Genomic DNA, 23,699 nt, shown 5'->3' on the forward strand with positions numbered 1-23,699 from the left:
CTATATCATAAAGTAAATGCTGGAAGAAAATGTCTCCTAATAAAAGAGAGATCTGCATTCTTGTATGTATTTGTGTACACGCTCTGAATGAGTAACTGTGTCAGCTAATTTACTTAGTTTATCCATATAGATATGGCCATTTGTCATGACAAAATAGTTAACGCATGAGACAGGCACCTCTCTTAGGCATAATTCAAGCCATCCATTCAGAAAATAGAGCACTGTTACAGAAGGAAATGCAAACATCTGGGAAGTGGTCAGCTGGTGCTGGGATGGAAAAGCCTGTGTACTGTCACACAATGGGAAACATACCCTATAGCTTTTCTCTTCCCTCTTTTTTTTTGTGTGGGTTTTTTTTTTTTTTTTTTTGGTTTGGTTTGGTTTTTTGGGTTTTTTTTTGGGTTTGTTTTGGGTTTTGTTTTTTTTTTTGTTTGTTTGTTTTCTTTGTTTGGTTGGGGTTTTTTTCTCCTTCTCTCTCTTAACCATCCCACTAGTAAGTCCAGCACTGCTCTTTTATAATCCATGATTGCATTGTTCATAGAGTAGTACAGGACTAAGGTAGAAGAGAGCTCCTGTGTCAGTGACACTGGCACTGGTTGAATGGACTTTACGAAGTTGCATTTGTTGGAAGATTACACACTACTGATAAAGGAATTACAGCCAGAGCTGTCTGAAATATATGGGACTTTTCCCTCCATGGTATATTAGAACTTTCCTGTATGGTGTTGGCTTCATCAGTTTCTGAATGTACAATCTTTAATGTCTGTATTTGTAAAAATCTCATTTTGTGTGGAAGTATGTGCATAAACCATGGGTGGTGATAAAACCATAAGTTATTTTATGTGCATCACTTCTGCATTAAAATACTATGTGATCTCTATTGATAGATCTGTCAACTGCTTATTGTACCTAAGTCTGAAACCATCCTCTAATTGTTCTGCCTAAGTCAGAGTTCAGAATTCCACTGTTCTATGTTTTTATCATGTATCCATATAGTATAGGAAGTAAAATATTTAACATTATTTTAATGATGGAGATCAACAAATCAAGTCAATCCATTTATCATAATAATTTTATAAATTGAAAAAATAAAAGTGTCAGTGATTGTTACTTGTATGGCTGTTAAATACTGTTAAGTCCCTATTATGAAAGACAGTTAATGTCTTTTAATTTTTAGTCTTTTGCCTTGATGTTCTTTCATATTCCATCCACTTATTTGACTTACAGAATCACAGAATAGATATGATTGGAAGGGACCTCTGGAGATCATCTAGTCCAACCCTCCTGCCAAGGCAGGGTCACCTAGAGCAGGTGACACAGGAACATATCCAGGTGGGTTTTGAATGTCTCCAGAGAGCAAGACCCCATGACCTCCTGGGGCAGCCTGTTCCATTGCTCTGCCACCTTCAATGTAGAGAAGTTCTTTCTCATGTTGAAAGAGGTGAAACTTCTTGTGTTTTAGTTTATGGCCATTGCTCCTTGTCCTGTCACTGGGCACCACTGAAGTGAGTCTGGCACCATCCTCTTGGCACTTGCCTTTGAGATATTTATATGTGTTGATGAGATCCCCTCTCAGTCTTCATTTCTCTAGACTAAACAGACCCTTCTCCTTCAGTCTCTCCTTATAAGAGAGATACTCCAGACCCCTGGTCATCTATGTGGCCCTCCACTGGACCCTCTCCAGTAACTGCTTGTCTTTCTTGTACTGAGGAGCCCAGAACTAGACACAGACTTTAAGTCACACTCAGTGAAACTCTGAATATTATCTGTGACTGAGTGAATTTGAATAATGATAAAAAAATCAGTGATTAAAGATTATAATATAAGAATAATTCTGAAATGCTCAGCAGAATTCTTCATTTATAAAATTCATCAAAGTAAGTCCATTCCCGTTAATTTTAATACTGCTGGTTTTTTCACTGTGAAATAGTGTTAGTCAACCATCAATTTAGCAGTTTCTAAAAACAAATACTTTCAGTTGTAACCAGATTCATCAGAACCTTATTTCTATTTTTGAGAAGCACATCTGATGCCAGACACATGACCTGAGTCTCTGTAGTCCTGGAACGATAGTATTTCTGGCTGCTCACATTTTTTTTTGCCTCTACAAGGGGTACAAATACAGATTATGTATCACAGTGTTCATTCACACTCATCTTCAGGCTCAAGCTCAGTCCATTTTTTTATAACTGAATTATAAGGTTCCAGCATGGTGTTTGTCAGCTGGTAAAAGATGACATTGGGGAATAAGGGAATTATTTAAATTATATAGGAGAACTATTTTGTCATCTTATATTTGACCGCTTAAGTAATTCGCAAAGACTCAGTGCAGTTCATTGTCTGGAATAACCTGTTATAACAACTGGGCAAGTTATAAGCTGTTATAACAACTTCCAGGAAACTGAAAGTCTGTGCTTTGTGTGAGTGTGAAGTCTGTGTCTGCCGGCACCACTCAGTGCACAGTGGTATTCAATACATTGTCATAAATTTCTCAAGCTCTCATTTCCACTATGGCAGCTACTTCTTGGTGTTCTTCCCGTCTGCTTGTGGCTGCTTCTCAACCAGAGGAATGGGTAGTCATCATGAACACCTTACCTCTGCAAGAAGACAGGGAAATACATCTCCAACCTGTTGCATTTAACTACTCAGACCAGTAGTATTATCCTCCTGTACAAGAGTCTTTGTCTCAGACTTCTGAGATGATAACTTCCACTGTCTTCACTAAAATATGACCCAGCAGCTCTGCTTTCCTTCTCTCATGTCATTAATAACAGTAATAATTCTAGAAAAAAATGGGGGAAGACCGAGGGAAGGGGCAGCATTTGTCATGAAGGTAACTGAACTCTGTAAGTAGTTGCTTGCAGAAAATGAGATTTTTTTAGTAATTGTCCATTAATTGAATTAATTTTATTTAATCTTTTGTTTTTACAACAACAAAGTCAAAACCAAGACATTTTTAAAAGAGCTGAAATCTAAAAAACCCAAGTATTTTGCGAGACTGTGAAATCTTTATTTATGTTGGTTTATCACACTGACAATAGAGAGGTCAGTACTTGGAGCTTAGGTTAGGTCATTATCTGGTGAAGGGTCATAGATAAGAAAAAATCCAACTGAGTGTATTTTGAACTCAACCAAAACACATGTCTTGATTTGTGTATTATTAGTAACCTGGAAAAATCATACTGCAAACAAACTCTTCCTTCTCTAACTGTACTGCCTTTTTGTTGAACTACCTTGTTGAGCCTTTTTTTTCCTGTCAGCAACTAAACAAGGCATATATTTCTTCTCTGTAGAAGCAGTTTGGTGTAGTGCAGTTGTCCCTTCTCATTGTCCTTTCTGTGTTTCTGAAGGGCTGCTTGAACAATTTCTCTGAAATCACACAGTAAACTGGTAGCTAATATTTTGTTTCTCAGAGCTGATAATATTCTTAAGTTGTACAGAAACACAGAACAACAGAAGATTCACATGTATTTTTCCTAGGCATACAGATGGCCTAGTGACTGAATTTTGCCTTATGGTGTCCAAAGAATGAGTTACATTACAATTATCTTGATCCAGAAATTGCCTTTAGGAGGAAACATCATTGTAAAGGATACATTATGCAGATTTATCTATAGAACAAGAGCAACGGGTTTATAATGTGCACTGGACTCCATTTTTTCTTTTACATGGAAAAAGAATCCCTGAGACAGCAGCAGTGCATCTCCGAGTTAACCGGGTATAACTAAAAAGTCCTATTTGATATTCCCATTATATTTTTATCTGGCACTTCTAACTGCTGAAATTCTAGGCAGAGCCTGTAGTTGCAGATATCATTGCAGGTAACAGAGTGAAAAACGTAGCTTTTGTTCACAAACAGAATTTTAGCCTTCCTGCTACTGTAAGGAAACTTTTTTTTTTTTTTTGCAAGTGATCGCTAATGAGAGCCATGACTTTTGACAGTTCATCTTAGTTTGGTAATTGCAATTCCTCAGGCTATTGATTTCTAAGCATTCAATAAGCAATTTTTAGAGAAAGAATTGTGTGGATTTTGTTCACTCATATATGGAATATTTCTTCTGGCTTTGCAAGTTATAAATAGCAAAGTAATTTTCACTGAAGAACTGGTTATGTTTTTTTTCTTGACTATGTGTTTTGGATATGTACCCAGTAATATACACTAAATTACATTGAACAGGTTTTGAATAAGTTTGCGTCATCATTCCTGCATAAGTGAAAACTGAAAAAAAAAATTTAAATAACAGCAGGATTTGATATTCCAGTAAAAATGAAATGATATGATATTTTCTGATTAAAAAGTTCTTTATTTTTGGCCAGGACCTTCAGTGAAATGAAGGATGTGTTCTGATAGAGTATTTAATATACCTAAGTACTCTGTAAAGTACTTTGCTATATACAGTGATATGAATCTGTTGTTTTCTACACCTCTATGAATATAATTTCCAGAATGGAAACATTTCTAAATCTAAGCCTCTGCTTACTCAGAGAAATGTAGTATAGTTTCAAATCATATTTCATACTACTTTTTTTTTATTTTTTTCTTTGATTTATTCAGGATATGATTTAACTACTGGTGTTTGTGTTCTGTTTTTGAATGTTTGCAGCTTAAGTGTGACAGTTTTACTAACTACTTAACAAGACCGATACAGGTAGCTAAATTTGTATGTAAGGTCCTCTTTTTTTCTTGGCATTTTCTCTTTAACTCTATAGCATTACTATAAGATAAAGGTTTTCATTTCTTTATTTTTGTTCAAATCAATGTGCTTTTTCTAGTAAAAGAGGAGCACTGTGGAGTCAGATGTTGTAGATTCTCTAAGTTTTTATTTCTATTTACACTATTTTAAGATCTGTAGAGGCTCAAAGACTGGATTTTCTCAACACCTTGGGACTCTTTTTAAAACATTTCTCTTTTGAGGGCAAAAAGTTATTCTTAACATTGAAAATTAGTCTATGCAAACTTACTAAGGTGAATTGTTTCCTTTTTTTTTTTTTTTAAAGACTCAGGGACTTTTCAGTCAAATTTGTGTCAGGAGTTGCTGCTGAATGCAATCAACAAGCATCTCACTGCATGTGTGGTCCAGTTTCCCTGCACCTAGATAAAAACAATATATGCAAAAAGAAAATGTGATTTTCATATCTCTAATTGGCCCTAAGTACCTATACATGCCTTTCACAAACTGGTAGAAAGTAAATGGTATTTGCTTTAAATAATTCCTACTTGAACAAGGTGCTATCTACATTTAAAGCATTGATTATACAGACAGAACTTTTGTAATAAACAGAGGATAAGTAGCAGGCTTTTAATCTGGGTTTTTAATCTGGGCTTTCTTAGAAAATAAATAAAAGATTAATTTATTGTCTTCTACTAAGCTTATTGGTTCCTATTTTTCAGGATAATAATTTAAAATATGCTGAGCCTTTGGGGGCTTGCTTTTGAGCAGTCATTTACTGACTTGCTAAGTGACAGATATACTGAGTTAGACAGTAGAAAGTCTTGTTTATAAATGGCAAACAGGAAAGAGGGCAAAATTTGTGGCAAACACTATCTAACAATTCAAGAGCAAAATAGACTAAGCTCATTGCAGCCCAATCTCACTTCATAAGACTAGCATAAATTCAGTCAGGGTACTTCTCTTTTTCTGACCTGGAAAAGACAGGATTTTGAATAGCCAAAAAGAGTCAGGACTAGCATCCTATCTGTTCAAATGTAAACTGACTTAGACCTGCTTTCTGAATTAACAAACAATATGAACCCGTTAAATCTGCTCATTCCTGTTATTTTCCTTTCTCAAAATTGCTGTTGTTGTCACTTCTAGATTCCCCAGGGGAGAGGAAGAAATGTGTCTGTTTAACCCTAGCAACCTCATTTATTAGGAACTGATTTATTTCTTGTAATTTACTTGTCATTCTAATTCTTCAGCAACAAAACTAAAGTTTGAGTAGGGCTACAATCAAAGTGAAGAGAAAGAAAGAAAGAAGGAAGGAAGGAAAGAAAGAAAGACAGAAAGAAAGAAAGAAAAAGAGAGAAGGAAAAAGAAAGAAAGAAAGAAAAGAGGAAGAGAAAAGAAACTGAAATACCTACCCACTACCCATTCTAATGAGCTTAGCTCTATCATTAGAGGGTTTTTTGGGAAAGCATTTGTTGATCAACCAAATATGTGAGAATAAATTTGGATTTCTGATCAACATGTGTGGCACTCCAGATTAGATAGGAACACATAAACAGATTATACCACTCACAGAATCAATGTTTGTTTGATCCGTTAGGAAGAGATATCTGGCACAAAGCACTTAACAGTATAACAAGATTAACTATAACAGAATTAAGGAAATGTTTCTTTCTAAATCACCACTTCGTAACTGTGTGTGTTGAAGAATCAGGTTTAATAACATTTTACCAGTTCAGCTTCCTATAGACAGGCTCACACATAACCTTTCCAGCATAAAAATTAATTTAAACCAATTGATGACTTTTCAGGATCTGACTTAATGTTATGAAAGTGAATTTACTTCTTTTAAATGAAGTTTAAATAAAGTGAAATTACTTAATTTTAAATGATAACTCATTATGTTGAATTAGTACCTGTATATGACACTTAATAGCTGGTGGGATGAGATCCTAGCTTAACTGTGTCGGTTCGCTGTGAAATTATCTGCATGCCACCTTCAATTATGCAGGCTTCCAGATGCTTTAAAGGAATACTGTGAAGCCTAGAGATTACTGTGACAGAAAGATGGAGTAGCTTTTTCCCCTTAAACCTATTGACCCTCATACAATGACTGTAGGAGTGAAACACTTTTGGACAAAAAATAATTCAAAAGTAAATCACAAGCATATCTCAACATTTTTTTTAACTTTTTTTTTTATAACTGCATTTGATTTTAATAGCTGACTTTTAAGAATTTAATTTTTTTGCAGCACCAGGAGATTAGACTGCATTTTCTTATAGGTCTTTCAATATCATTCTGCAAATATAGTACTTACTGAATTCAAACCTTATGTAATGAAACTGTTGTATTATTACTATAAATAATCAACATTTCTTATGTGCTCCTTAATATTTATCTTTCAATAGAATATATATAGAATGAGTTTGGTTTGAATTAATTTATAATATTGTTTCATATGCTGGACTAAAATATGTCTTCTATTGCTCTTCTATTGATTATGTAAACTGTTTTCTATATATCTAGTTGAAGAAAAAGATAATCAGCTTCATCTGTGAAATCCTTAATTTTCAGCACTGCAAGTTACACATCTATATATCTATATATATATATATATAAAATCTTACAGCATTAATTTGAAACTATCTCATTGCTTATTTTTAAAAGTTGTTGTGAATAATTTGGAAATCTAGTATTAGCTAGACCTGACACTTTTTCTTATTTTCCACTACAACACCACACTGAGTAACTTTGAACTGTGAATAGGTGGCTATATAATGAAAAAAAATTACATTTTCTCCTGTTTTTCTTTTCTTTTCTTCTTTTTTCTTTTTTCTAATATAGACTTCATTATTTTTGCATGCTAAATTTACTTTCTATTAATGAGCCTTTCGGTTGAAAAGTAGCTATGTCATTTATTGTTGAGGAAATAATCACAATTCTTTACAAATTAAATCAATTAGAATTTTATTTTTCTTTCCCATGGGATGTAAAATGAATGTGAATTTGAGAAAGTAAGCTAGAGTAGAAACAGTGGAAAGATAGGATTGCTTTTTTCGGTTCTCTCCCACTGCAGTAAGATTTTTGTACTTCTAGCCGTGAGAACAGGGAAAGGATGCACTGATTACTTGTATCAGATTGTAGAAGCCTGTGATGAAGCCTGGTTACATCTTATCAACGTGGAGTTTCTCTTGTGGTTTACAGACTGTCAGGAGCCAGCCACTCCTTGCCACCCCACTGTGACATGGATTCGTGTAGCTCCGAGGAATTCTACCAGGCTGTTCACCATGCAGAGCAAACCTTCAGAAAGATGGAGAGCTACTTGAAGCAACAGCAGCTCTGTGACGTTATCCTGATTGCTGGGGACCGCAAGATACCTGCGCATAGGTAGGAAATAAGCATAAAATATGGAAGTTACAAAAGTAAATGTTTTGGGTATCTGTATTTGTTAGAACAGTGTTTTCTGTTGCCCCTTATACCTGCATCTATCTTGCTTTAGACATAGCTAAAGGACTGCAAAAGGTGTATTTGAAGGTTGGGGTTTTGAAGGTGAGGGATTTTTGTACATATTCCAAACGTTCAAGTAGCACTCAACTAGCAGACTGATTGTGAGTGTGACAAACAATTCTCCCTGCTGTGATTCTATTCATATGTGAGGAGAATGGAAATTTCTGAAATGAAATACTGTATAGGTACACTGAACGCTGTGTAATTTCTAGTTTAAGATCCTGATACTCTGATAAGTCTCTTGTACAGAGTTTCTCAGACACTTACAGAGGAATACTGAAGGCTTTCTCCTATGACCTGTACTTTTCAATGAATTGAAAAACGTATTTACTTTTAATGATAATTATTGATATAAAAATATAATTAAATTATCATTTATAAAATTCTATACGATTATCTGGTATTAAAGCAAGCCAGTATATGTGAAACTATGCTTGGTTTTAGATAAAAATTAGAGTTTAAAATGGTTACTCTTCACTGAGATTTTGGTCTTAGCGATAGGCTTTGATTTAACAAATGCAAATAAAAATCAAATCCTAGAGTTTAGATTAAAATACAGAGAATAATTCAGAATTTTTAGGAGAACAAGTATTTTTGCATCTGAACTGTGCATAAGGTTGCAAACCAAGGGTGATCTATTTCCTGCTTGTGTCCTGATTTCTCTGCTGAGATACCAAATTCAGAGCAGGACTATGGTTTCCCAGCAGAAAATCAGAAAAACAGCCAATGGATTCCTGAACTTATAAATTAACTTTCTGGTGTAAAGGGATACTATGAGATGATCTCATAGTATGTTGCTTTTACCCTAAGTGAATAAAGACACAGAGAATATTCTTGTTTAACAAAAAATTGCCATAACAATAAGTAAAAAAAAAAAAAAAAAAGGTGCAATATGCAAGACTGGAAAGCCAAAGTTATTGTCCAAATGGTAAAAAGTAAAACAAGACAGAAACCATTAAAATATTCAAATTACCCCAATAATTATAATAAATGGAAGCATAACTCCACTTAACAAGCAGTAACAGATTGATCTAGGTAGTTTGCAGCACACATGGAACGGAGTCCCCTTCAGATTAGTATCTGTAATAGATATAGAAATATTTCTCTTCTTCTTTCAGCAATTTTCATTCTTAAGACTTTGTTTCTAGTCTTCTGTCTTCTAAGAGCTGCCATTTCTCCTGTTCCTCCCTTACCTGTGTGTATTCAGGTTTCCGTTAGGTCCTTAGTAATTTCTACCCAGCGACCTGGCACCTGATCCAGCTTCTGTGTTCCAGGCCTTTTACCACTGTTAAATGTATTATGCATCTAGCACCTTATGCACCCCTGGTAGCTGTGGTCTGGTGCTATTTTCATCTAAATTGCCAAGATCTTTCCTTTATGAGTATATCAAGTACAGATGTAATAACGTTAAACTTTAGTCCTTCTATCCATCTGCATTTATATTGTTCCTACAAGAGCTACAAGATTTGCCTTAAGGTGCCAGCTATCACAAAGAAAACTGTAGGAATAATAGCCTAAGGCCTTCTAATTTGTGTCCAGTTTTGCATTCCTATATATTACTGAAATAAATCTTTTTTTTTTTTTTTTCAGAAATAATAGGAATTTTATTGTTCCTTCTTAGCAGTTACCAGTCCAGTTTTTGCTTTTCACATTTTTCAACACATATAAGGTGAAAAAGTAGAGCAAAATAAATGACTGAATCTACATTCTTAAAATGACACAAAAATACTAATTAGATACATATAAATATTCCATAATTGGTATCATTCACCCTATTTAATATGGACAGTACAAAATATATTTTTTTTACCAGTATACTTTTTGCCCATTTTAGTTATTTTGGTAACCTGCATAGTTTGTAGAGTAGGAAACAGAGGAAAATGTAAGTTGTTTGGGTTTTTTTACTTAGTTTAGTTCAGTTACCCCACTATTTTTAATACAGATGTTCATATTTGTATGCCCACCTTTCAGCAGTAATTTAATTTCACATTTGTCATTTCAATTCTACAGTATATGTAAATTAGTCTTGAGCTGGAAAAATACCCTAATAACAAGACTGAACATGAAATAATAGCCAGAGTCTTATTTAGATTTTCTAATAAACCTTCAGAGACCTTTACATTTAATTTTCTGCTTCTCAGTGGTCTGCAGCTGAAAGTCCAAATCTCGAAGAACTGGAAAAGTCAACTGTTGAATTTTGTAGAGTTGATAAGACAAGATAAAATGAGATGAAGGGTATTCTGAATTTTCTTTCTATTTTTATTTTTAACAGTGTTTATTCTATGTTGTTTTAGACACATGTGGCTGGACAAGCACAGGGAACTGCTTATTTTTACTGTGGCTGTTAAAAAGCTAGAAATTACAGATTCAACCCTCCCTGCTCAAAGCAGGATCAACTACAAGGTTAGATTAGACCATTGAGGTCATACCCGGTTAGTTTTTAATATCATCACTTGCAGAGGTTACTCTCTTCTTAGCTTGTTCCAGTTTTTTATTATCCTCACTGTTTTTAGTGATCCAGCACGGGGCGTCTAGGCAAATTTGCTCCATGATCTTGGTGAGGCAAACCAGTCTATAGGTGTCTACATCTTTCTTCTTGAGGATGGACATGGAAATTGACTTTTCCAGTCAATTTCAAACCTACAATTATCTGATCCATTAAAGATAAGAGAGAGTGGCCTTTCAGTGACATTGTAGATCTTCCTCTAGCATTGCGCCTTCAACTTATCCTCTCTGCTCCAAGGACTTATATATGTCCAATTCATTTAACTGCAGCCTAAGGACATCTTCCTGTGTTGTGAGTTATACCCTCCACAGAACCTGCCACTGGGAGGTTTTTTTGTTTTCCTTTTTCACCTACTCTCTTTTTGCATTTGACTTTCATCAGGAGTCACTTCAGAAGTCCAGGCTTGTAATTTGCTCTTCATTTTACGAACTTTTCTCAGGATCCATTGTCTAAAATTTCATTGTCTCATGGTCACTGCAGCCAAGTTTGCCAACATATTTCACAGGTGCTTTCTTTTCTCTCTCCAGATCTGTCAGGAGCAGATCCAGTAAAGTACCTCCTCTAATTAAAGAGATCCAGTAAAGTACCCCCTCTAATTAAAGATTTTGCGATTTAGGCTAGATAATATATACTTTGCATTCCTTAGAACATATAAAAAACCTGCTTGCAGAGGACAATGCAAAACCGGTATTTGTGGAGTTTTTAAATGTGATACTTATCATAAAATAGAATTAACCAGGTTGGAAAGGACCTCTGAGATCATCAAGTCCAACCCTTGATCCAACACTGCCGTGGTTACTAGACCATGGCACTAAGTGCCACATCCAGTCTCCTCTTAAAAACCTCCAGGGATGGAGAATCCACCACTTCCCTGGACAGCCCATTCCAATGCCTGATTACCCTCTCTGTAAAGAATTTCTTCTTAATATCTAACCTAAACCTCCCCTGGCACAGCTTAAGGCCATGCCTTCTCGTCTTACTGATAGTTGCCTGGGAAAAGAGACCAACCCCCACCTGGCTACAACCTCCTTTCAGGGAGTTGTAGAGAGTGATGAGGTCTCCCCTGAGCCTCCTCTTCTCCAGGCTGAACAGCCCCAGCTCCCTCAGCCTCTCCTCATAGGACTTGTTCTTGAGTCCCTTCACCAGCCTTGTTGCTCTTCTCTGGACCTGCTCCAGCACCTCAATGTCCTTCCTGAACTGAGGGGACCAGAACTGGACACAGTACTCCAGGTGTGGCTTCACCAGCGCTGAGTCCAGGGCAAGAATCACTTCCCTAGTCCTGCTGGCCACACTGTTCCTGATACAGGCCAGGGTGCCACTGGCCTTCTTGGCCACCTGGGCACACTGCTGGCTCCTGTTCAGCTTCCTGTCGATCCAAACTCCCAGGTCCCTCTCTGCCTGGCTGCTCTCCAGCCACTCTGTCCCCAGCCTGTAGTGCTCCATGGGGTTGTTGTGGCCAAAGTGCAGGACCCAGCACGTGGCCTTGTTGAACCTCATCCCACTGGAATCAGACCAACTCTCCAGCTTGACCAGGTCCCTCTGAAGAACCCTCCTGCTTTCCAGCAAGTCAACACCCCCCCCCCAACTTGGTGTCATCTGCAAATTTGCTAATGGTGAACTCAATCCCCTTATCTAGATCATCAATAAAGATATTAAACAGAGCTGGGCCCAACACTGATCCCTGGGGGACACCACTAGTGACTGGCCGCCAACTGGATGCAGCACCGTTCACCACCACTCTCTGGTCCCGGCCCTCCAGCCAGTTCCTGACCCAGCACAGAGTGCCCCTGTCCAAGCGGTGGGCTGCCAGCTTTTTCAGGAGAATGCTGTGGGAGACGGTGTCAGAGGCTTTGCTGAAGTCCAGGTAGACACATCCACAGCCTTCCCCTCATCCACCAGGTGGGTCACCTGATCATAAAAGGAGATCGGGTTGGTCAGACAGGACCTGCCCTTCCTAAACCCGTGCTGGCTGGGTCTGATCCCTTGTCCATCCTGTAGGTGTTGTGTGATTGGACTTATGATGATCTGCTCCATAACCTTGCCAGGCACTGAGATCAGGCTAATGGACCTGTAGTTTCATGATAGGTAGGAATTTGGTAGAATATCCACTGTATAAGTTTATAAAATCTTATCTTAGATAAAATGAATCCTCATTTTAAAATCCAATTAAAACATATTACAAGCCATAGCTTATACTGAATATGTAACAAATTAAGAAATACAAAATACTCAAAATTATTACCAAAAAGGAATGGTCTTCACATATTTTCTCTACTTTTTAAAAGAATGACTTTAGAAAATGCATTAGATTTAATATACTACAATACAGTACCATAAGAATTGCTTTCAGAAAACCAGAGCCAAACTTTCTACATCTTTTAGCAATAAGTACGATTGTGATCTTTTTCTTCACTCTTCTTTGATTTAAAACAAATCAAAACAAAACAATAGTGTAAAAATCAAGTTTTCTAGTTTGTTTTAGATTTTTTCAATTTTTTATTTTTTACATTTTTATTTCTCAGAAAATAAATAGGAGAAAGTCAAATTATATATTACAACTGCGTTTTATTGTTTGGGTGTCTCAAACAGTTTTAATGTGCTTTTTGTTAGCTCCTGAACATTACATTTGTCTAATCTAATATTCCATTAAACAGGTTGCAGATGTAATATTTTGCATGAAGGAATAGCAAAAGGAAAGACAAAAGAACCGTGTGTTGTAATAATGAACAAGCAACCAAAAAGGGTACTGAGAAAGTAGGAAGACCTTTTTAATAGGCATTTCAGAGGGAAAAGTAGCTGACATTTAAATAAATTTCAAAAATTAAATAAGCCTCATCTTTTTTTGTTATATTGCTATAACATGTATAAATAACAATTAAATATAAAAATGTAAATACCTTAAAGGGAGAAAGAATGCTAAAATAGTAATTTCCCTTCATTTAAGCTGTTGTACTATTAGCAGTCCATCCTAATATATTAGGATGAACATGAACATGGAGTTTCTAGTTTCTCCACTCATTCTGGAGATACATGTATGTATATTTTTCTCATTTTCTGTGACTGTCATTTATAATATAATATTTAAATCAATTATTGAAACACTTATATTAAAGCTAGAAAAAAGAAATAATTATTAACTAGAGATTGATGTGACTCACCGATACCAATGTTCTTTGGCATCTCTCTTTCTCTCAACCTAGAGAACTGTCCTTGAGGGACATCCCAACCCAAGGGAGGAATCTCCACTAATACACCCCAAGAAGGGCTATGTTACAAGAACCTGGCAGTATGAAAGTCCACTTCATACCTTTACAGTATAAAGTGATTGACTGACTCTGGTGGTTGTCTTAACATCCGGATGTTAATTCAGGATGTTAATTCAGGGTTGAAGCCAGACTGGTTTCAACATTACCAGGCCTGGGGATTAGAGCCCCCTCAGCCCACCAGTGATACATTTGCAAATAGGGCATTTTCTTGTTCACATCTGGGGGGAGGAGAATATCCTGCTACAATGAGAAATCTGAGTTCTTATACATTTTTGTTCTTTCTGATATTCAAGATAAGGGCTAAGAGGGGCTCTTACCATGGCAGAAAAGGTAGTACAGAATTATTAGACAATTGTCACTTACATGTGAAACAAAGAAATACTTTAGTAAGGCTACAGTTCTACAACTGGTTGGATGAAAAGTGAAGAACTTTCAACACAAATTTAAAATTTTCATTACAAATATGGAAACAAGTTCAACTGGACCTTTTTTTTTTTTGGATGCTCAGTTCTAAAATAATACATCTTTTATTTACTATCACCTTGATAAATTTGATAAAACTCTTTCAACAAACTCCAATTAGTTTTGTCTTTTTCAGTTCTCTGAGTAGTGGTACCAACTGTTTCGATTTTGAGTGCTACTATTAGAGACAAAGTTTAAAAAAATATCAGTAAAATGGATAAATTAATGAAGAAAGTTAGGCTGAAAGGCAAGGAGAAAAGGTAAAGAAGCAGGAAGAGAAGGAAGGAGAGTTTAGAGGCAGGAAGTGAAAGAAGAAAAATGCACATTAGTCCTAAGTGTTGATTTGTTTTCTGGCAATAGTAGCAGATGCACATGGAAACCACACAGTAAAAGCAGTACAACCAGTTCATTCTGAGATATCTGTAATTAAGATTTGAGGAACTTCCCACATCAAACATTGCATCTGAAATGTGTTGTTTAATACAACCTACTGTCCATGAGTTTAAAGACAATTTATTCAAGTAATATGGTTGGAACAGAACAACAACAGCAGCAAAGATTCCTCCTACTGGAGGGAAAGCAGCAAGGCACTTTAGATAAGCCTTTAATGTTAACCTTGATTGATAATCTTGATGTGGGGATTTGGGTTGGTGGCAAGTTGGATATGAGTCAGCAGTACCCTGGCAACAAAGGGCCAACTGTTGGGGGTGCATAAGACAAAGCATCGCCAGCCAGTCAAGGGGGGGTTATTGTCCTGCTCTACTCTGTGTTGGTGAGGCCTCAGCTCCAGTACTGTGTGCAGTTTTGGGAGCCATGCTATAGGGACTTCACACTGTTAGAGTATGTCCAGAGGAGAACGACTTACAAAGAGCAGCTGATGTCACTTGGTTTGTTCAGCCTAGAGAAAAGAAGGCTGAGTGGTGACCTCATCATAGTCTACAGCTTCCTTAAGGGGAGAGGGAGCAGAGGGGGAGATGGTGATCTCCTCTCTGGTAACCAGTGACAGAACATGAGGAAATGGAATGAAGCTGGGTCAGAGGAAGTTCAGATTGGACATTACAAAAAGGTTCTTCACCAGGAAGATGGTGAGTTACTCCACCAGGCTTCTCAGGGAAGTGGAAAGAGTTCAAGGAGCATCTGGATCATATGCTTAGTCCTGTGGTTTATTTTTGTTTTAGTTTTAGGTAGTCCTGCAAGGAGCCTTATGGGTCCTTTCCAACTCAAGATATTTTATGATAGTATTAAACCAGAGTACTAATCGTATTACTTTATGGAGTGGAGGCAAGTGCAGTGACTGAAATGAACTTTGAAGAGTGAAAGAAACAAGAATGAGATGTCTGAAAAAGAAAGTAAAAAAGAAATGTTCAGCTGCCTAATCTCTCCTGAGGTGCCTTGAGTGCCCTGTCTGGCTTCCATCATGTGGTCCAGAGGGGGACAGGGTTTTTATAGGTCAGCACCAGCCTATGTTGATGAATTAGGTACTTTGAATTATCTGAAACTGGTCTGACATCGATGTTTAGGGGATTGATTCCCCTTCCAAATTGATTGTTAAAAGAAAATAAAATGAGGGAGAGGATAAATGATACAGAATATGAAAATAAAACAAACGAATTCAGATATATGACAGACTGACAAAGAAGGCCATATAAGAAGTACTTGGATCAGGAAGATGTGACAACCCACCATCAAAAAAGGGACTGAAAATCACACACAAGGATTTGACCAAACCAAGTTCTATGGAGGAATAGGTTGTGAAGATAATATTGATGCTCTATTGTATAATTTTGTAAAAAGGAGTTCTAAAATAAAAGGATGACAAATGGACTTTAAAAAATCTAGATACTTAAGCAGTCACTTATTCTAATAACTTCACAGATCATTCTCTGTACTTCCATCAAACCTAACATTTGTGTTTCTGAGATTTCTGCTGATAGTTCAAAGGAGATAAAACTGGACTTTTCCTTCTCCCGCAAGCTTTTTCCCCTTTTTCCTTGTGGAGTTACAGTGAATAAAGGAAATCATAAAGCCCACATACTGAGTATCACAGTTGATTGTGTCATCTTTCTACAATCAAATATGTATGCTATGTCTGAATTGTGTGGGTATTCTTCTGGAGAAAACCACTGAGCTCTGTTTTGTATTTGCATCATAATGGATCCTCGTCAACTCTTATCTTCATCCTGTGACATTTTGCTTGTCTTGCCCATTCCCAAATGTTGAGAAGTTAACAGCATAGCGTTCCAAATACTGGCTGCAGTTGCAGGTATCTTTAAAATTGACACAGGACCACAAACACACTGGCAAAGTGTTTTGGACAATGGACTTTGCTGTCAAATCTGGCAAATGTGATATATGCATTACTTACAGTTTCTGAAGAAAACTAAAGCTCTGGTAGACATTGTGTATTTGTTGGAAGTGTTGATACTGGATTTGTGTAACATTCCTAAAAACATTGAGACAATATGAGAATATAATGGAATGTAACTTTGTGTTTCAGTTTGTAGAATAGAAGAGATAGACGCACTTACTGTATTTACACTTTAGTTTCTGGAAACAGTGAAAGAATTAAAAGAAGATGAATTAAAGAAAGAAGAGAATGTAAACTCGAAAGGCGTGGTCCTCAGGGAAAAGAGGGAACATCACTTAACGTAGATTACTGGTGTCACTTGTAGCTATGTGTTGTGTAAAAAATTAAAATGGAAGGAAGCTGTTTGAATAAAGAGAAAAAGTAAACTTTCTTGTTTCAGGCTTAATCAATTCTCTTCAAAATTCAATCTGCCTCTCTAGTTGACTTCCTTGGAGATATTATTATTATTATTATTATTATTATTATTATTATTATTTATTGTTTTTTTAAAATTCCCTTTATGAATAGGCTAGTTTATAAAAGTTTTTGTGATGGTCTTGGGGAAGAAAGTTTATCACATAGTTCTCTTCCATTCTCTCAAAAATGAGGTAAGCGCACAGAACACAATGTCAATATCAACAGTTATGATGAAAAGTATGAGAAAATTCTCATTAATTTAACTGTTACATACTCATTGCTTCTTTACCCAATAAATGTGGATTTCTGGTATGATAATGAGCTAATCTGATGTTCCTGAATTATAAGCAAGGTGATTGCACTATGATAATGGTTCTGAGTGGATACTAAATCCCAAATTTATTTTAAGACTGTCTCCTGTTTGTTAACTGCATAGAAACACCTTCTATTTAGAAAAATTTTGGAAAAAAATAACAATATTGAGAATTTTACCACATGACATTTTAATTTTCGCTTTCTTTTTGACAGATACAATTGTGAAGTATGCATATATATATCTATGGACTCACATATATGCATTCATAAATTTTTTTTTTGAATATGCGTTTTTAGCTCTGAATTCTAAGGAAAATTTAATTTTCAATGAATGGTGGAATACTTCACAGAAAACATGTTTTTGATAAGTCAGTTGGATGCATGTTACTATTAATGCATATTACTTAATGGTGCTTTTGTGTACCATTCAGATGACTACTGTCTACTCTCTTTTTTTCCTGAAATTATTTCAAGGGCATGCATGGATACATCTTAGTATAGGTTCTGCAAGCCTTAAAATTTATGAAATCATGGAGCCTTATCTATACATACAGAAAATGTTTGTCTGCTGCAAGAAGAGCTGTAAAGCAGATATCAGTAAAGAGCTATCAGTAGAGCTTTATTATTATTAGTAAAGACACACAGTGTCAGCTGGTGTCCCCTGCAGAGCAGCAAATCACATCTTAAAACAGTGAATCATAGAATCAATGATCAGTTATATTGATTACTATAAAACAAACCAGAAATATATCTGGCTGAATTTAGTTGTAAAGGCAGAAAAGTCCCTTAATCTGGAGAAAAGCTTTCTGGGTCCACAAATTCATTTAAGCCACGAGTTACGTGCTATGAGTTTCAAGGATGAGAGTTTATTATGTATTCTCTCTGCCAGATCAGCAGTTAAAAAAGGTGACATCCTGAGACAGCTGACCTTTATTGATGAATAGGTCAACATGCCTTTAAACCAAGATTTAGGAATGTTTCGAGCCTTCTGATCTACAAAAAGCAGCAGATCATTACAAATTCATTGATCTCTTTGATTTCCCACTTTTCATCTTCTATCTCAACACTGGAACACAATTAAGTTTTACAAAAGGTGTCACCTTTTCTGAATTAAGTGTAATTAGCAAGTTCCTCTCACTTTAGTTCAACTTTTGGAGCGCTTCCCGGGGTAAAAGTTAGTGTCTTGAAATCAGTTAACCGTTTCGTTGTAGTTATATTGATGAAGAAGCTGGTTCATTATTTCTGTTAACTATTGATTAACATAAAGTACTTAAAAAAAAGAATCCTTGTACATCAAGCTGCTACATCACAGAGCCTTTCTGCTGAGTTAAGCCATCTTCTTTAATAGGTGGTGCAAACTTCTAAGTAAAATGGGTAATGCTGAGGACCTGACATCTGTATTATTTCTTTTTCGTCTTTTTTTTTTCACTTTGGACTGGATCTTGTCTGGTCCTGTAGACTGAATTCTCCTTCGCAACTGAAATCCATTAGATGACTTCTTTGACTTTCCTCACACAAATTATGGAAAACCACACATTTTTATATAAGTTTGTGAAAGAGATGTAAGCCTTCTGTTCTCCCTCTGTTGTTTGATTTGGGTTTTTTTATATTTGACGATAAGATTGTATAATAAATAATTCATGAACATAAATGATGTAAATTGAAATACAAGTTACTACTGATTGAAAATATTTCCATTAATCATTAACCAGTGTATCAAAAGTTCATTTGATGCAGCAAATGGTTTTGGCTTTGCTTCTAGCAAGTGACAAAGTTGAAGACTCCTAGTTGAATTTGAATGATGGTTAGTAAATCTGAAGCAACAGCTTAAGCAAAATGATCTCAAATGGAAATCTCAATCACATACCTAAATTACATCTTTGGTGGCTGTGAGAGATTTTATTTCATAGAACATCATCAATATTTCATTTTTTTCTTTTCTATTTTTTATTTTATTAAAGCATCTATTAACAGTAAAGTCACTTATTTATAACTGTTCAAAAATTATTTGAAGAAGGGATTTAAAGATAATAAATAAATATTTAATTAAAATAAAATGGAAATAACAAATAAACAAATAGAAGTAAATGTTCCTCAGTGATGAAAAAGCAGTGATGAAAAAATAGGAGCTTCTGGTGGCAGCACCAAAGTATGGGGTTTTAGCAATTACATAAATATGAATGTGAACTGTTTATGAATTAGGATGTTTACTTCTAAAATTCATGATTACTAGAGTTGAGAACAACACAAAAATTGATAAAACTACTATACCTAATTAGTCATTTCCTATCATTAGAGCCAAAGTAAAGGCCATATATATGTCTTCAAGCTGCCATACTTGCAGGTAAAATATAGTAGCTTAAAGCACTGTAAAATTATTAAGCCAATTCAAACTTTCATACTTTACTGTTGGAATGAGCTAAGAGAGCAAAAGGAATCAATTACTGTGCTGGCTGATAAACATTAACTCATTTATCTTTACTATTTCTTTTTTTTTTATTTATAATTTATTTCCCTTGAACAAAATAGTTAACAATATACTAAAGGCTAAGTATTTTTCTTGGTTTCCAAGTTCTCCAGTTGTGATTCTTGTGTCTTTTATTGTGTTTATATATTATAGTTTCAAATTAATCCAGAAATGTGACCATCTTTTATGGAAGCGTGTGGTACACTATTTATAGCTGTACCACAATTCTGTCTCAAGATAATCTGGGAATATTCACTCCTAACAAGATCAGAATTTTACTGTAGATGGTATTTAGAAGAATTCCTAAACTTAAAGCCCCAGTAATTACAATCATACCTGATACTTCCTGTGTTTTGATTTATCTGAATCAGATCCTTAAAGAGCAAGCCATGCATATTTTGTAGGTATTTTGAAATTATTTTCCTTGGAAATGTTTCTTAACAAAAACATTGCATTACACAATGATTCTATTTTCTTTTTAGTGAATAACCTGTTAAGCTACCGGTAGTTTTATTGAAGATTGATAGATTGTCTGAAGTCACATGCTGGTTTTGAAGTTTATAGAAATAAGCCTTTAAGAACAATGAAGAGTACCTCTGGAGTATGAAATATATTGGTTTTGATACTGAGAGGTTATCTTGTTAACATTTGGGATATCTGCATGATTGGAAGATTATCAGAAAGACTGAGCACTAATTTCTATGTCGGTTTTATAGTCATATGCTAAAGTGCCACTTGGTTTATATCACAGGAGGCAAAACCAAATTAGAATGAAATGTCATGCTGTATTTCGCTGCCTATATGCATTAATAATATTGCTCCTGGTAATTTATAACTATTCTGAAAATATGGTTTTTAAAAAGTTTACATATATATGAAATTTCTAATACATATATCAATGCAAATTATACCAGTTTCTAACTTTTTTGCAGACTTGTCCTCAGTTCTGTCTCTGACTATTTTGCTGCCATGTTTACAAGTGATGTTTGTGAAGCCAAGCAAGAAGAGATCAAAATGGAAGGAATAGACCCCAATGCACTGTGGGATCTTGTTCAGTTTGCATATACAGGTATTGTACTGCATACATTATCCTAATCATCCAAAATGCTTATTTATCATTTCTAGGGCTGAATTCAGATTATCTCTTATCTCCAAGTTGTTAAATATATCAGACTTGGCAAATGCAATAGGACAGTCAAGAAAATTATATCTTTTTCTTGGTTTTCAAATACTTAATACTTGCCTCATATGCACATAACTCAGATTACATAAGATCACTGAAGGAACTACTGTATTTTTTTAAGAATAGCCCTATATTGCGGTCTTAATAAAATTTCAATTTAAACAATTGCATAAATCTTTTAAAATTTAAAATAATAAAATGTTTTAAAAGGTTTTATTAGGAGCTGGATATTGTCACTTTCATTTCCTGTTATAGGGTAGTACTCTGTTGTATAATGTAAACTTATGAATAACAGACAACTCAGAGTTAATAACTCAAAGCTTTCTTCTGAATAGCTTTTACATTTTACTGCATTATAGATTTGGGCAACTTGTTATGCACAATGTAACTGAAGTGCATTAATAAGAACACTAATGTTACAAAATAAAGTAATTAGAAAAGAGGAAATGCCAGTAAGAAGATTTGTCTTTCCTTGACTTGAATCATATAAATATAAAATAGATGTTGTTTTCTGTTTGTTTCCTAAAAGACATCCTTATATTGTTTAAATTAACAGTATTTTATCATGATGATTCTATTGTATATTTGATTTAGCTTCAATTTTAAATGGATACCCCAATCCCTGAAGTTTTAGTTTTCTATAAATACACATATAATAATTTAATCACAAGTTGCTGTTTGCTTTGATATATTTAATCAGGATGTGTGCTGTGTTTTCCATGACATAATAGCTTTACCATCCTAATGGGAAACAGAAACTGCAAATAAATACAATTTAAGTTAAAAATGCTCTTTTTGAGAATAACGTTTGACAAATACATGTTCTAGGAATGTCCGACAATATTTTATGTAGTACTCTACGTGTTCAAAGGTTAGTGCCTATTCCCTTCAGTTATAGTTTTGCCATTCAGGAATGTACATCATCCAGAGGGTTTCAAGCTAGGGATCCATGAAATGAAGAACATGTAAGTAGTTCTTAGGAAGCATAAGAAGGATACAATCTGATTCCTTGGTACAAGGCTAAAATCTATGGCAGAAGAATACTGGGGCAAAATCAAGAATACTTTGGCACAGAATAGAAAAAGACCATACTGGTAACGTTAAATCATTCTGTAAGATGAAGGTAAAAGAAAGAGGAGGCAAGAGGAAGATGAGGGACAGTGTTGTTCCCTTGGGAACTGTGGAAATACTCGAGTACTGCATGATTCTTGCACCTCAGTTTTCACTGAAAGATCTAATGGAAACATACAGCACAGTTGTTATTGACAACAAAAGACAGCATGTAAGTTTAGATTAAGAAAAGAAGGAGAGAAAGAAGAGAGAAAGAATAAAAAATTTAACCATTTTCAATATGACTGAAGCTATCAGGACTTTATGGTTATCTCTGAGAACTTTGGAGACTGGATGAGGCAATGAAAAAGTAGAAAAAGTGAACTCCTGCTTTCTACAAAAGATAAAGATTTTCAACCACTTTACACTCCTTGATTTATCTATGCCTTGTGATGTACTCTATTGTACTTGGAATTTTCTTTTTGGTGTTAGGTAAATAAGGATCAACCTTCACAAATGGATGAAAAGAGAACTCCTCAGCTAGCATACTTCCCGTTTTCTAATTTGCCTCATGTGAATTTGTGTCTGCAATATTCTTTCATTTATACAGTCACACAAAGTCCAAACTATGTGAGAAATGGCAACCTTACGTGCTATTGTAATATCACTTTGAAGAATTAGAAACTTATGGTGATAACCAAGGTGTCTAATTTCTGTCACTTGTAATGGTAATACACTATTATCCTTTTTTTTCCTAACCTCTTTTAGAGACCAAATAAGACTCAAAAAATATATTCATAAGTTTACACTTGCACATTTCACAAATACTTGCTGACAATGGAAGCGTGATGAGACTGAGGAAATGTGAAGCTATTTTACATGTTAAAAGAGTACATTTATTGGATGCCATGGACCATTCTGGTTTTGATTACTCGGTCTTGCATTTCTATTCCATTGGGTTCTTTGTCCTGACTTATTCTGATTTATCCTTATTTATTCTTAGCTTGTGTCCTTATCTCTTGAAATTCATGTTGGTTTATTTCTTTCCCTATTCCTTTTCTCTGCATCAGATGTCTTAGCAGGCACCTAAATTTCCCAGCTACAATTACGCTAGTAAATTAAACAGTGCTAGGGAACATTTGAAGGCACTGGAACACAATTATCTATATTGATCCTGGCAGTTTTAGTCAAATCCATCTAGCAATCTCTCTTAACAAATGTTGGCTACAGCTTGGATACACAGGCTTATCATTAATGCTCATCAGAGCCTTGAAAAGTGCTATGGAGAATTCAGTGATAACTCACATGATCAGGTAATTCCTAGAAAATGGTCCCAAACTTATTCAGTTTATTGAAACTAAATACAGTTTTTGCTTCTCAGTTAATCATTCTATTTTCCCTTGACCTTGCCAGATCAAAATCATATTTTTTCCCTTCCCTTTCATTTCCATTGTTTCTCATGATTTATCTAGCTTCACCGTTTCTTATCTCTTTTCTTACCCTCTGATTTC

At 35.2% G+C, this 23,699-nt stretch overlaps 1 protein-coding gene across 2 annotated transcripts in view; it reads left to right on the forward strand.

Annotated features, from left to right (window-relative positions):
* The window catches only part of KLHL1 (kelch like family member 1), a 202,758-nt gene that overhangs the window by 50,329 nt on the left and 128,730 nt on the right, over positions 1–23,699 (forward strand). For both annotated transcript variants that reach the window (XM_027739034.2, XM_027739035.2), the window contains exons 2-3: positions 7,873–8,055; positions 20,888–21,024. In XM_027739034.2, the coding sequence (XP_027594835.2) occupies positions 7,873–8,055; positions 20,888–21,024 (320 nt within the window). The remainder of the gene's footprint in view (positions 1–7,872; positions 8,056–20,887; positions 21,025–23,699) is intronic.

This window comes from Pipra filicauda, unplaced genomic scaffold (genome assembly GCF_003945595.2).
Source record: "Pipra filicauda isolate LSUMZ 115617 unplaced genomic scaffold, ASM394559v2 scaffold473_size681673_pilon, whole genome shotgun sequence".
NCBI lineage: Eukaryota > Metazoa > Chordata > Aves > Passeriformes > Pipridae > Pipra > Pipra filicauda.